Source organism: Cucumis melo, chromosome 5 (assembly GCF_025177605.1).
Source record: "Cucumis melo cultivar AY chromosome 5, USDA_Cmelo_AY_1.0, whole genome shotgun sequence".
Lineage (NCBI taxonomy): Eukaryota > Viridiplantae > Streptophyta > Magnoliopsida > Cucurbitales > Cucurbitaceae > Cucumis > Cucumis melo.
In genome coordinates this window covers 9,059,391-9,072,037 of record NC_066861.1, presented here as the reverse complement: position 1 = coordinate 9,072,037, position 12,647 = coordinate 9,059,391, and the positions used below count along the sequence as shown (strand labels likewise).

General features: G+C 34.3%; 1 protein-coding gene across 1 annotated transcript; it reads right to left on the bottom strand.

The window, feature by feature from the left end:
• Window positions 1–8,868: 8,868 nt before the first annotated feature.
• LOC127149281 (uncharacterized) lies at window positions 8,869–10,056 on the bottom strand. The gene is made up of 4 exons (XM_051084414.1): window positions 9,868–10,056; window positions 9,562–9,777; window positions 9,295–9,486; window positions 8,869–9,213 (listed from the first exon to the last, which is right to left on the bottom strand). Exons 2-4 carry the CDS (start codon window positions 9,609–9,611, stop codon window positions 8,943–8,945), a joined length of 513 nt encoding a protein of 170 aa, XP_050940371.1. The 5' UTR covers window positions 9,612–9,777; window positions 9,868–10,056; the 3' UTR covers window positions 8,869–8,942.
• Between the last annotated feature and the right edge of the window lie 2,591 nt (window positions 10,057–12,647).

The following is a 12,647-nucleotide window of genomic DNA, read 5'->3' as shown; positions in this document are numbered from 1 at the left end:
GTTATGTTCAAAATTCAATGTAATCCAGCTTACATAACAATTATCAAATAAGCATGAATTTATAAGTTTTGTAAAAACAAATACCTTAGTTCAACGAAAACATGTTAATTCCAATATATTCTAGACCCCTAACAAAAAAACAAAAAAACATAAAATGAATGTTTCAAGCTTGACTTAGATGCAGATCAAACGATGGCCATTCTGAGGATGAATTCTCTTTATCCTTCCTTGGTTCAACTACTTTTCCTCTTAAAGCATCTATCCATATTCCCGTTGAAACTGGTGTAACCTCTCTATACTCTTTAGCATTTGATCTTTTCATTCCTAACCCTTCCTTTGTGTTGTTTAGCTAAAAAAAAAGTCCATGAATAGGATAACAAGTTATAAATTACATATAAACTAGATCGTATGCTTACATGTTTTAAAAAAACCCTTGCTGCTGTTGTATTTTTCACCATATTTGAAACCCTATCATTACTCGGCATTTTTCCTATAATCTACAAGTTATTGGCAAACAAGTCTCTATATTAAGTATGTTATTATCATTTTCGAAATGTTGAACCGTCATTTATACTAGATATGTTATCACCTTGGCCATCTGTGGTCTATGTTTAATTTTGCCAAATGCTGGTTGCACGTTCCTCAACATTCTTGGGGTTGAATTTAATGAACACTGACCCTGTGCATTCTTTAATATTTCTCGGGTATTAGTTAAAGATACCATTCATATACAACAATTCACAACGTCTTGAAGGAATATGTAGTCACACCAAACCTACAGCCATTCACATACTTATATGCCAGATTTCAAATACAGTTGAAATGTTATCCCAATTGCCTAGATAGAATAACTATATACTCATTCAACATTATATCTATCCATCCATTAACTGATCTTCATAATGTTAAATGTTTCACAGCAAGCCATTCAATCATATTCATAATGATAAATGATATTCAATGATATCCCTAATGATAATTACCCAGAAAGGGACTGTAACCAACACATACATAGTAATTTCCAGCACAAAAAACAATGGCAACTTGTAGATAACCCCAAAAAAAATTCATGTCATCGATCCCCATACACTTAAACTATCAGGCAGCCTACTACCACAGTTAAAGCTACAAATTCAATGTAGTTTATACCACAGTCATTAAACATACACAGTCATTTAGTATAATAAACATATAGAGATCCACAACTATACCGTTCTTCTCCTCTGTTCTTTTTTCTTGATCTCATCATATATAACACTCTCATCAATTGACTGTATCAGCTGTTTATCTCCTCATCTGTTTCCTCGGGGGCCTATTACAAGTATGTACATATTAGTCTATAATATGTATTATACACATTCTCAACATTTTGATTTTTTTCTTTACCTTATACTGCGAAGACTCTTTATCTCCAGCTCTTGGTGGTGTCTCTGATTTTGCCACTTTAGATGGACCACCGGCGTGCCCTCTTGAACTCTCTCCTTGACTTTCATCCATAAGCCCTTTTCCATCTTTATCTTCATCGTCATCCCTTTTTCCAAGCATGGTTCGATTGCTTGTATCCAAGTTCAAATCTTCAACATCATCTTCTTCTTGGTCCTCCTCCACCTTGTCAAGGTGCTCTTCAAACGCCCGTGCTCCCCGCGCAACAAATACAACCAAATACATTGTATTTGGTAAGACTATTTGCAACCAGATACACTGTATTTGTTAAGATTCTTTACAAATACAAACCAGATACACATATTATCAAAGTCTACACATCATGCTTACCATAAATTCATGTCTCTTTGTTGCTTCCATTATTCCATTCATCTTCTGCACTAGTTCTTCAAACCGATTATTCATTTTCAACTCCACAGATTTAAGAAACTCAAGAAGACCTTCCACCCTCGTCTCCATCCTCTGTTGGCTAATCTCAATCTTCTCTACCATTTTCCTCAGGACATTAATCTCACTTGTAGACGGCATGCCTCTATTCAGCGAAACAGAGGCTATGTGGTCAGAATTCTTGTTCTTTCGAAGCTCATCCTCTGCTTCTCTGAGTATTGCATTCCCACTTCATCTGGGGTTGCCAGCATTGGAGTCACTTCAAGCTGTTTCAAAAATGAAGAAAATACTGTATAAACAAAACTATTATGAATATATGAAGTACTACAAATTACGAGATCTACATACCGTTGGTGAATCGAACACTTTCTGTTTTAAGTCCTTCATTTGGGTTCTGTGTCAGCCGCCCAATTTATAATCCTAGGGACTTCATTGGAGATCCTCGTTGCAAAAAAGTTGGACGGAGTACTTAATGTTGGGATTACCTCGTAAGCCCAAGCGAGAATGGGGAAAATAAACTCCCTATAGAAATACCCGTTTGCCCCTTGCTACAGATGACCCTATTCATGAAGTCCACTAAGAGTTCAAAAGCAACTCTACCCCACGGGTACCCATCAAATACTTCATTATCCTCTACCATAATGATATGATCCCAATCTACACTTAGACATTCTTGTTTGGGGATCAAAAAACTCTCCAGAAAGTACAGCTTGGCCATTTTTATCCTATCATCATCAGTTTCAGCGGTACTTATATTGAACATAACATTCAAGTACTGCCTCGTCACAGTTTTAAGATTTTCAAAATATACCCCTTTTAGCCGCCCACCACCCTTTATATTCTCATGGTTAATATCAGGAATCTCATGACATCTTAGCCCTGTTATAAGTGCAAATTCTCTCAATCCAAACCTCATAACCCTTCCTCCTATTAGAAATTGAAGCTAACTAGTCGACTTGGTTTGCACATTCGCTGAATAAAGTGCAACAACAATTGGGAGGATTGGTTTGTTATGGAGAGGTTTAGAAAGTGCCCAAATATCCCCTCCCTAAATCTATTAATAAGCCTATCTCCAAGATTTTCCTTAATTTTCTCTATTATTGTGCTCTTAATGTGTAGATTGATTTTTAAAGGCTCGTTTCTTCTTTCAGAACACATTAAGTACACCGAGTCCTAACATGATTTGAAAAAATCATCAGTAACCAGGCATATATCTATCACACATATCTCATATGCATTAAACCGATAAATACACTGTAAACATAAAAGACAGCCAACATATATAATTGAATAGACTATCAATATAAAATAACATACAGAACATTTATACTTTTCACTACCAATTTACACATACTCTGTAACTAACTACATCCCATTCAATCAACTACCCAACATACAAAAGACGGAAGCCACAAATACAAAACACATACAACCCAAGTACCATATATTACATATGAAACACTACAAATACAGAGTATCTAAACTTAATATATGAAACAGTCTATGTTACCTCTGATTTCTCCGGATTCATTGGAGCTTTTCCCTTTCTCCTTTTATCTTCTCTTGCCTTTTCTTCCTTTTTAACAGCCTTCACCTAGTTTATAAAACCAAGATTTGAGCTATGTATGTAAACTAACATACACCAATATGAAATTACTTGCTTACTTTCTTTCCCTTTTCTCGAGCCTTGCTCCTTTTCCTAGTATCTGCGGGTATCTCACTCGTTGATGAATTCGAATCTTCACCCACGGCGGTCTCGCCTTCCTCTTCTTCATCCTGTTCTTCTTCATCTTGTTTTTCTTCGTCTTCTTAATCATCAGCTTGTTCATCTTCTTCCACTTCTTCGTCTTCATGTACTTTCTCCTCCTTTTCGCTTTCGCTTTCCGTATCATCCTGTTTGTCAAATTTACAATTAATATATATAGCACATAATTCATCCGTAACAAATGTATGACGGTTATACCTTTCCTTCAACCTTCTTTTGTTTTTTTCCTTTCCCCCTATAAACTCTCTTCCTCGAGACCTAAACAGGGAACAATATAAATAAAAAGCTTATTTGAATTACGAGAGACCACAAGTAATTGGAGAATAGATTTACACTTTACCAAACACTTAATCCGTTGTTTCTTGTGGACAGTGGCTTCCTCTTTTTTCGTTTTAGTTCTCACCCTCTTTTTTGAAGTTCCTGGACTCTCTTTTTTGCCCCCGGAACCTTCTGCCATGATATCTTCTGTTCTCTGACATTTATAGAAAAACATATAAACATCTATAACTTGTTTGGTAATTACAGAAAACATTCATTTGTACCTCCTCAGAAGAACTAGATAGGTTTTGAATTCCGGTTGGCAATGATTTCCTAGAACCAGTGATCCCCGTGGCTCGTAACCGATCACTTGTCCTTGTTTTGATTTCTCCCCTCCCCCTTTTCATCTTGAAAATTTAAAAAATTCCAAAAGCCAATATATTTATATATAACTTCAGAACAGATCCCAAGTAACTCTCCTAAAATAAAGGGCGTATCTGTTCACACTTTATGCCCTTTATTTTAGGAAACAAAAATCATGGAATTAAAATATAAATACGACATTCTATGCCATTTGGAAGCGGGTGGGAAGCAATTTGAAATTTAAACAAATTTTAGAACCGGAGAATTAGAACTCGGTATTTTTTTCACCCAGCAAGAATCCAAAGCTTGAATATGCAGAAAACACATACATGCAGAAAACAGAGCAAGAATCCAAAGATCAGAAGGAACAACTCACCGATACTCTGCATAATTCGCGGTGCAAAACGATCGAAAGAAGAAAGGCGTGCAGACGGCGGAAAAACGACGGTGCAACAGCGACTGTGGAAGATAAATCGACTCTGAAAAAACCAAAAAGGAAGATACGATCGGAAAACAAAGGGCGTGCAGATAGCGATGGAAAAGCGACTGTGGAAGCTAATATACGGAAGAAGACGAAGGGGTGAAAATTCGAAGGAAGACTTTAAGCAAGTGAAGAAAAAACCAGGGTTTTATATGAGATGGGGAGTGGTTGCATGCAGAAGATGTGATGTTTTACAGAGAGATTGTTTATTTATTTGGGAGGGAAAATAGAAATTTGGAGGCAATGTGTATTAAGTATAGAGTATTTGCAATTCTGCTTACTATTCTATTTAAAAATCTATATTTTAAATTAGATAGGGGCATTTAAGGTATAGTTGTCTCATTTATTATATGCAAATTAATTGTTTTGCTATTTTCACAATTAAAAATTTCTTTTACCATTTATCCAAAGTAAATGTTAAATTTTGCTGTTATTCTTGTCGCCCCAAATAATAAATAATAGACTTAAAAAAGAATACAGATTGTAATAAAGATAGACATGGGGAGGCCTACTGTGCTCATAGTTTGGGCCTTAATGGTTTACACTCATCAAAGCCCACTGGTCTTTTCTAAATATCCTATTTTAGTTACATAATTGTTTTTAATTTTCCTAAAGAATCTGAATAATTTAATGAATTATTATTGTTTAGCTTAATTTACCTTTTTAGCCCTAATGTTAACATCAATAGGAGAATGTCTCATTGGTTTTAATGAGAAGAATTTCTTTAAACATACGAAAATAAAAATGGTCAAACCTATAAATGATACATTAAATTGGCAGCAAATTTCAAAGATATATTTCATATATACAATATGGTGTATTTGAAATTTTTTTCTTAAATAAACTTGCTTATATCCGATATATATTTACATTTTTCAATAGTATTTCAATATATGTTTAAGATATTAATGGAAAGTGCTCAATTCTTAGACATGAATATCGAAGAAAATAAACAAAAATTCCTAAAATAAAAGAAACATTCATTTGAAATATTTCTACCTCAAATGAATTTCAAAATGGAAAAGAAGTACGAAAATTATGTTAGTAATGAAATAACAAAAGATTTCAAACATTAATCCAAATATTTCGTTTGTTTAAAAGTAGTATGATGAGAGAGAATATAAAGAGTTAAAATGTCCCAAGATATTGCTAAAATTTATTTGTAAAAATATTATAATAAAATTTGAGGACATTTATGAAATATTAATTTTATAGTAAGCTAATATTCATTTTTATGTTGAAACTAACTAGACATATTATTAATATAAACATATTATTTATATGACACTTTTATATATATATATATATATATATATATATATATATATATATATATATATATATAAAACAGGATAGTAGACTTATTATTTATTTTTCTAGTAGTTTATAATTTATCGATCTCTTTCACCATTTGAAACAATGTTTTCTATTTTTTAACCCAAGTAAAATAGTTTTTACCTTAACATAAGTGTGTGTTTCAGACACAAACTATAACAATAATACGCTATAATAATCAACTCAATGTTTCAAATATTTAAATGGGTTAAAGTCAAAATTTAGATTTTCTTTATATATACACATACATATATATATATTTTACAATTCCAAAAGTTAATGCGATGGAAAACCAATTATGCAAAAGTCATATCTACTTTATTAAATAATAAATATCACTGCGTGCAACAGTGAAAAGATATTAAAAAGTTCAATAAAAATTTGAGGAGTACGACTTTATGGGGTTATAGAGTCATTCAATATAGAATCAAGTCACCCAACCAAAAAAGGTATAATGGTGTCTTTCTTAATCATGTTTTCACGTAAGTATATTTACATAAAATATCAATTCAAATTTCATTTACAATATTATTAAAAGAAAAATTTATAATTAATAATTTAAACTCACCTCAACTATAAAATAAAAATAAAAATAAAAATAAAAATAAAAATAAAAATTTCAAACATTATGGGAAAAAGAATTAAGAACTAAAAAAATTTAAAATAAAAATGGGAAGTCAAGATTTCAAATAACTACCAATTATGTGTTGTGAAGAAAGAACATGTTGTCTCCATTGTTTCCTTTTGTGTTTAAAATTGTAAACCCTACAAAACCCCAGAAATTTTCTAAAATAACAAAACACAAAATTAAATTGAAGTATTTAAATGTAGGCATTCATTTTTTCAAGATATAGAAAATGGAAAATCTCACCTATAAACTTTTTTTTTTTTTTTTTTAATTTTTATTCAATCCAACTCTCATTTTCACATAGACTTTTTTGCCTAAAATATTTTCCTAATCATATCTCCAAAAATAACATAATAATACATAATCAAAGAAAAAAAAATATTTTGTACTTTATTGGGTTGATTTGTAAATTTAAGTTTTATTAAATAAAACTACGTTTAAAAATGAATATTAAGTAATTGTTAAAAAGATTTTGAATAAATAATATTTGATGTTAAAGTATAAATATAAAGATTTTGATTTAAGACTTTGAATTATTTTTAAGTCTGGATATCACATAAATTTCAAGATTTGAATTTTACGGTAATACCAATTTATGGAATACATCCATAAATTTTGTACCTTATCTTAATACATTTAAATGGTTTATTATTACTATTACATCTATAATTATGATACTAATTTTGTTAGGATAATCTATCATTTTTATATGATACAATATGAAGTTGCCAGTATCCAGACATAAACATTTCAAAATGTCGATATTGGACGAAAATATATACGTCGTTCTTCGATTGAAATATAGATTTATTAGGTTATTATATATAATATCGATGTTGAACTATGAAGCTATGCTAAGTTAACCATTTTTGAAAAATAGTACAAAGTCAAAATGCAGAATCAATATAGATGACCAAACCTAACAGCTGAGGAATCAGCATGAGTAACGAGACATAAAAGCGAACATAACAAAAGGTTCGGTGCCACAAACCTACATCTGGAAGGATCATAAACCCGATTGAAGAGATTTTATATTGAATATCAAAAGGTTTACAAGTATAAGTTTCTTATCACAATTAATATTCTTTAAATACTAAAAAAACTTATACAAAACAGTACATAATTTATCAATGAATCTTCTCATGGATTGGTTGCCTTTTAATTCAAATCCACATCATCACATGGTGTACTCCCCCAAGTAGTGATACTTTAGTACTCTGCAACTTGCTAGGCTCCTCCTAACAGTAAGGATCTCTTTACTCCAGTTCTATACTTAGTCATTGACTCTGTTTACAACATAAATCACTGCACATATACAATCTATAGCAGGAACTCACCAACAAGAAGAACATAACAAGATTCTATATTAGAAAGACAATCTCCCTCAAGGACGATTATCTTTGCTTGCGAAAAGATCACAACATATGACAGAAAACAACATATAAATATAATCATCTATGTAATTTTATTGAATTTCTATTGTAATATTTATTGATTATAATGTCCAAATTATATATACATTTATATACAAAAAGATAACAAAATAAGGAAAAGATATTTGTGTTGAATGCAGTAGTAATTTACTCCATAATTGGAGTAGTGTAATCTTTGTAACACTACAAGAGACGAAGGTACTCCCGACGCACAAATACGTCGGCGAAAATGCAAAGTACGTCGGGAAAGAATATCCTGACGTACAAAACGACGTCGGGAAGAACGTCGGGAGAAATGCGTCGCGAGAGGCTTTCCCGACGCCGTACCAACTCGGCGTCGGGAAAACCTGTTTTCCGACGTTTTTTTTCCCGACGTAATGAACGTCGGGAAATATTTTTTTTATATTTTTTAAAATATTTTTTTTTTACTTTTTTCCTTATAATATTTTGCTCAAACATTCACAATGATGTTCGGATTGCTCAAAAAAATTTCGCGACGTTTTGGATTAAATTAAAATAAATTAATAAATATACAAACACAAATTAAAAAAATAGAATTAAAATTAATAATACGAATAAGTTAACTACAACAAAATATAGTTCTCAAAATAGAAAAAACATAAACATAATGAAAAATCTCCCAACGAGGTGCGTATGCGTGCCATTCTACACCTTCGGTCCTAAAAACGGTATAAAAATAACTAAGTTTAATACATAATCATATATTGCAAAAACTTAAGAATAATAGAGACATATATGACGTACCGCATAGCTAGGGATCATGTGGTGGTCCCTGTTGTGCACGAGTTAGGTCTTCAATCATCTTTTTCATAGCTTCCACTTGTGAAGCTAATGCTTGGTGATTTCTATCTTGTACTTCAATTCGTTCCAAAGCTTCATGAAGTTTAGCTTGTAATTCAATCTCTTTTTGTGTGGACTGCGAACAAGATGTCGACGAACTGCTTGCACTTGCCGTTCTGCGGGCCTTCGGCTTGGGTCCCCAACCAAGGCCTTTTGAGTAGTCTGGTCGTCTACCCAACACCTGATCGCATATCTCATCCTCAGAGAGTGGCTGACTACCCTCTGGGGTAGGCTGGGATTGGAGTTCCAGCATTTGATTCTGTAACAAATTTAAAAATTATGTTGTGTAACGCGCAAAAATATATAATAAAAGTGGATAATTAATAAGGGTATAACTTACATGCGCATCCTCGGCGGCCTGCGACACGAATGTCCCAGCTCGAACGCGTGTTTCCCGGAACAATTCCACACGATCGACCGGCTGCCCTCTTCTTTCAGCGAGCTCATACTGTCGTTGTAGAAACGACTTGGACCCGCTACTATGATTGTAAGGCTGCTTCTGTCTAGCAACCTTGTTTGTCCGTGATTGCTCCTGCATTAAAATAATTATATTGTTTATTTCTTATACATATTAAAACTTGTTATCATAATTAATCATGACAAATACTTGGAATGCACGGCTGATATAATGGTCGCAGAGGAAGTGTCAATCCTCATCACGTCCAACCAATGCGTTTGGTGGGTTGGCACGAGCCTCCTCCGGGTCACTGTACTTTTTGAAATGTCTATGACAGTCGGCCCGAAACTCTTTAAAGGTCGTGAGCATCTGATGCTCAACAAACCTGTTCATTGCTTGATCATTGAAATCAAGCACAAACAATCGCTACACATTACAAACACAACACATTAGATTGGTCAAAGTTAGATATGTTTCAAATGAAATCATATATAAATGTGTAGTGCATTTAATTACCTGGAGGTCGCCCTTGACGACCTCAATGTATTCTCTCCCAACGTCCGCCCACTTAAGACAGCGGACGGGAAATGTCTTTCTCACGCACACGCCTATCGCCTGGCTGAAGCGAACGGCGTGTGGAGAAATAGGCTTCTCCGCTCCAGGGGCGATCGTCATCGAAATGCGCCCATTTATTGCAACGTGGCGCTCTAACTCCAAGAGTCGAGACTGTGCACGTCTCCTAGGAGTCGGAGTCGTTTGTTGAGAAGAAGACCCTGCTCAATAAATAGACAATAACATATAAAGTTAGAAACCCCTACATGAAATATTTGTAAGTTAAAAATGAAGAAAATTCTTAGACTCACCTGTATTGTCGCCCACAGATGACGACCCTCCCGCAATGTTATCTAAATCCTCCTCAAACTGGAGGAACATATCGTCTGTCTCCATAAAATTTGATCGTCGATATGACATAATGACTATGGACATATAGAAAACAAACATTCAATAACTAAATACGAACACATAGCTAGAATCAAAATATATAAACTAGATATAAATATGTGCATACGTGGTTTAATTTGTCACTATAATTCCTCATCGCTTGCATGTGACAAGTGTTCATCCACATTGTCGATGAAGTCGTCAGTGACATGACCCACAACCGGTCTTTCAACGATTGTGGGATCAACGTCATTTCTGCATAGAGTGTCATCCTCGATGTGGTCATCCACTTGGTGGCTTACAACAACTTCTACTATATTAATATGGTCATTCTGAACATCCTCCACTTCTGGCACGTCCCAAATACGCTTATTTTGGATGACTTGCACAACTTTCCAATTGCTACCATTTTTTGGATCATCTACCTAAAAAACTTGATGTGCTTGAGTTGCAAGAATTACAGGTTCCTCCGCGTACCAAAAACGGGATGTGTTGAGAGATTTGTACCCTACTTCAATGTATGTCGTTCTTTGACTTTTGTTTACGTCTGTGTCATACCACTGACACTTAAATAGCCATACATTTCTTCCCAACGGATATTGTACGTGCAACACTTCGTCCAGAACACCGTAGAAATTATTGTCTCCAGTTCCACTTGCATCGCTTTCACCAATGACCATTATTCCACTATTTTGAGTAGTACGTCGAGAATCAAGTTCAAAAGTGTGAAATCTTACACCACCTACGATGCATCCATTGTAACAACGAACGTCAAAGGATGGTCCCATCGCTAGTGAAAAGAAATCATCAGATAGATTTGCAGACTGACGCAGTTCTAACACCTGTGCTCGAAACCATTCAGGGAATGCTCGTTCATGTATTTTATACAAATCCATAGAATTTTGAGCATGTCGACGTTGGAGCCTCAAATGTTTCCTAATAGAGATGAGTTTAATTTCTGTAAGAACAATATATAACAAATATTTAAAAATTACAAAGATGATGAATATGCTTACTTGCGATACTCTGATATTTCGTCAGCATTTTCAGTATGTACCAATGGAAGAGTCGTTTCTCTTCCTCTGATATAGCACGAACACTTGATGCACCTAAAGGTCGTACTTTCTGCTTGAAAATTTCAAAGTCACCAATTACCTCGTTCTCTACAATGGTATCATCATTTCGCTCATCTCTTGTGAATCGAGTCTCTATACCACGTAGGTAACGTGAACAAAAGGTGCTAGATTCATTCATGACATAGCCTTCTGCAATTGACCCCTCAGAACGTGCTTTGTTTCTAACATACTGCTTTAACGTTCGTAGACTCCTTTCAATCGGATACATCCAACTATAAGAAACCGGACCAGTAATCTTCGTTTCATATGGTAAGTGAACGGCAAGGTGCACCATAACGCTAAAAAAGGCAGGTGGAAATATTCTTTCCAACTTACAAAGTATGATTATGATATCTGCTTGCAATATGTCTAGATCACTTACTCTTATCGTTCGGGCGCACAAGTCACGGAAAAAATTACATAATTTGGTTATAGCAGTGTATACGTTCTTCGGTAAGAATGCTCGAATACCAATTGGTAGCAGTCGATGTAATAAAACATGACAATCATGCGTTTTTAGTCCTGATATTTTCCCCTCTCTTTCATGCACACATCTCGATATATTGGAAACAAATCCATTGGGAAACTTAATTGATTTTAGAAACTTATAAAACTCTGCTCGTTCACTGGTAGTCAACGTGTAGCTCGCATGTGGCTTCACCAATCGGTTACCCACTTCTACAAGATGTAAATCCTTTTTTATCTTCAGATCTTGTAAGTCCAACCGAGCATTCGTGGTATCCTTCGTTTTCCCTTCGATGTTCAATAACGTACCAATCAAATTGTCACAAACATTCTTCTCAATGTGCATTACATCAAGTTTGTGACGTAACAAAAGTCTCGACCAATAAGGAAGATTGAAAAAAATACTTTTCTTCGTCCAATTAAGAGCTCTCTTTCTTTTCTTATCCTATATTGAAGGATGTTTACTCATAACTGGAAACTCCAACTGATCTAGTTGTTCTAATATTTCATCCTCATTCATCACCACAGGAGGAGCCTTACACTCTACCTTTCCATCGTGTAGCCTACTTCTACGTCACACGTGATTTTGTGGAAGATAGCGTCTATGTCCCATGAAAAATATTCTACCTCGTATCCCGAAGGACGATCTATCACCCATGCATATAGGACATGCCTGATACCCCTTCGTACTCCACCCTGATAGGTCACCATACGTCGGAAAGTCATTAATCGTCCACAACAAGGCTGCGTATAGCTGAAAGAACTGACCTGTAA

What these genes read in the sequence shown, in the direction of transcription:
- LOC127149281 (XM_051084414.1), bottom strand. Translation starts at nt 9,611, where the DNA reads ATGAGGATTGACACTTCCTCTGCGACCATTATATCAGCCGTGCATTCC. An exon ending in ATATCAGCCGTGCATTCCAA is followed by an intron (nt 9,487 to 9,561) that starts GTATTTGTCATG and finishes ATTTTAATGCAG; the next exon opens with GAGCAATCACGGACAAACAA. An exon ending in AGGCCGCCGAGGATGCGCAT is followed by an intron (nt 9,214 to 9,294) that starts GTAAGTTATACC and finishes AATTTGTTACAG; the next exon opens with AATCAAATGCTGGAACTCCA.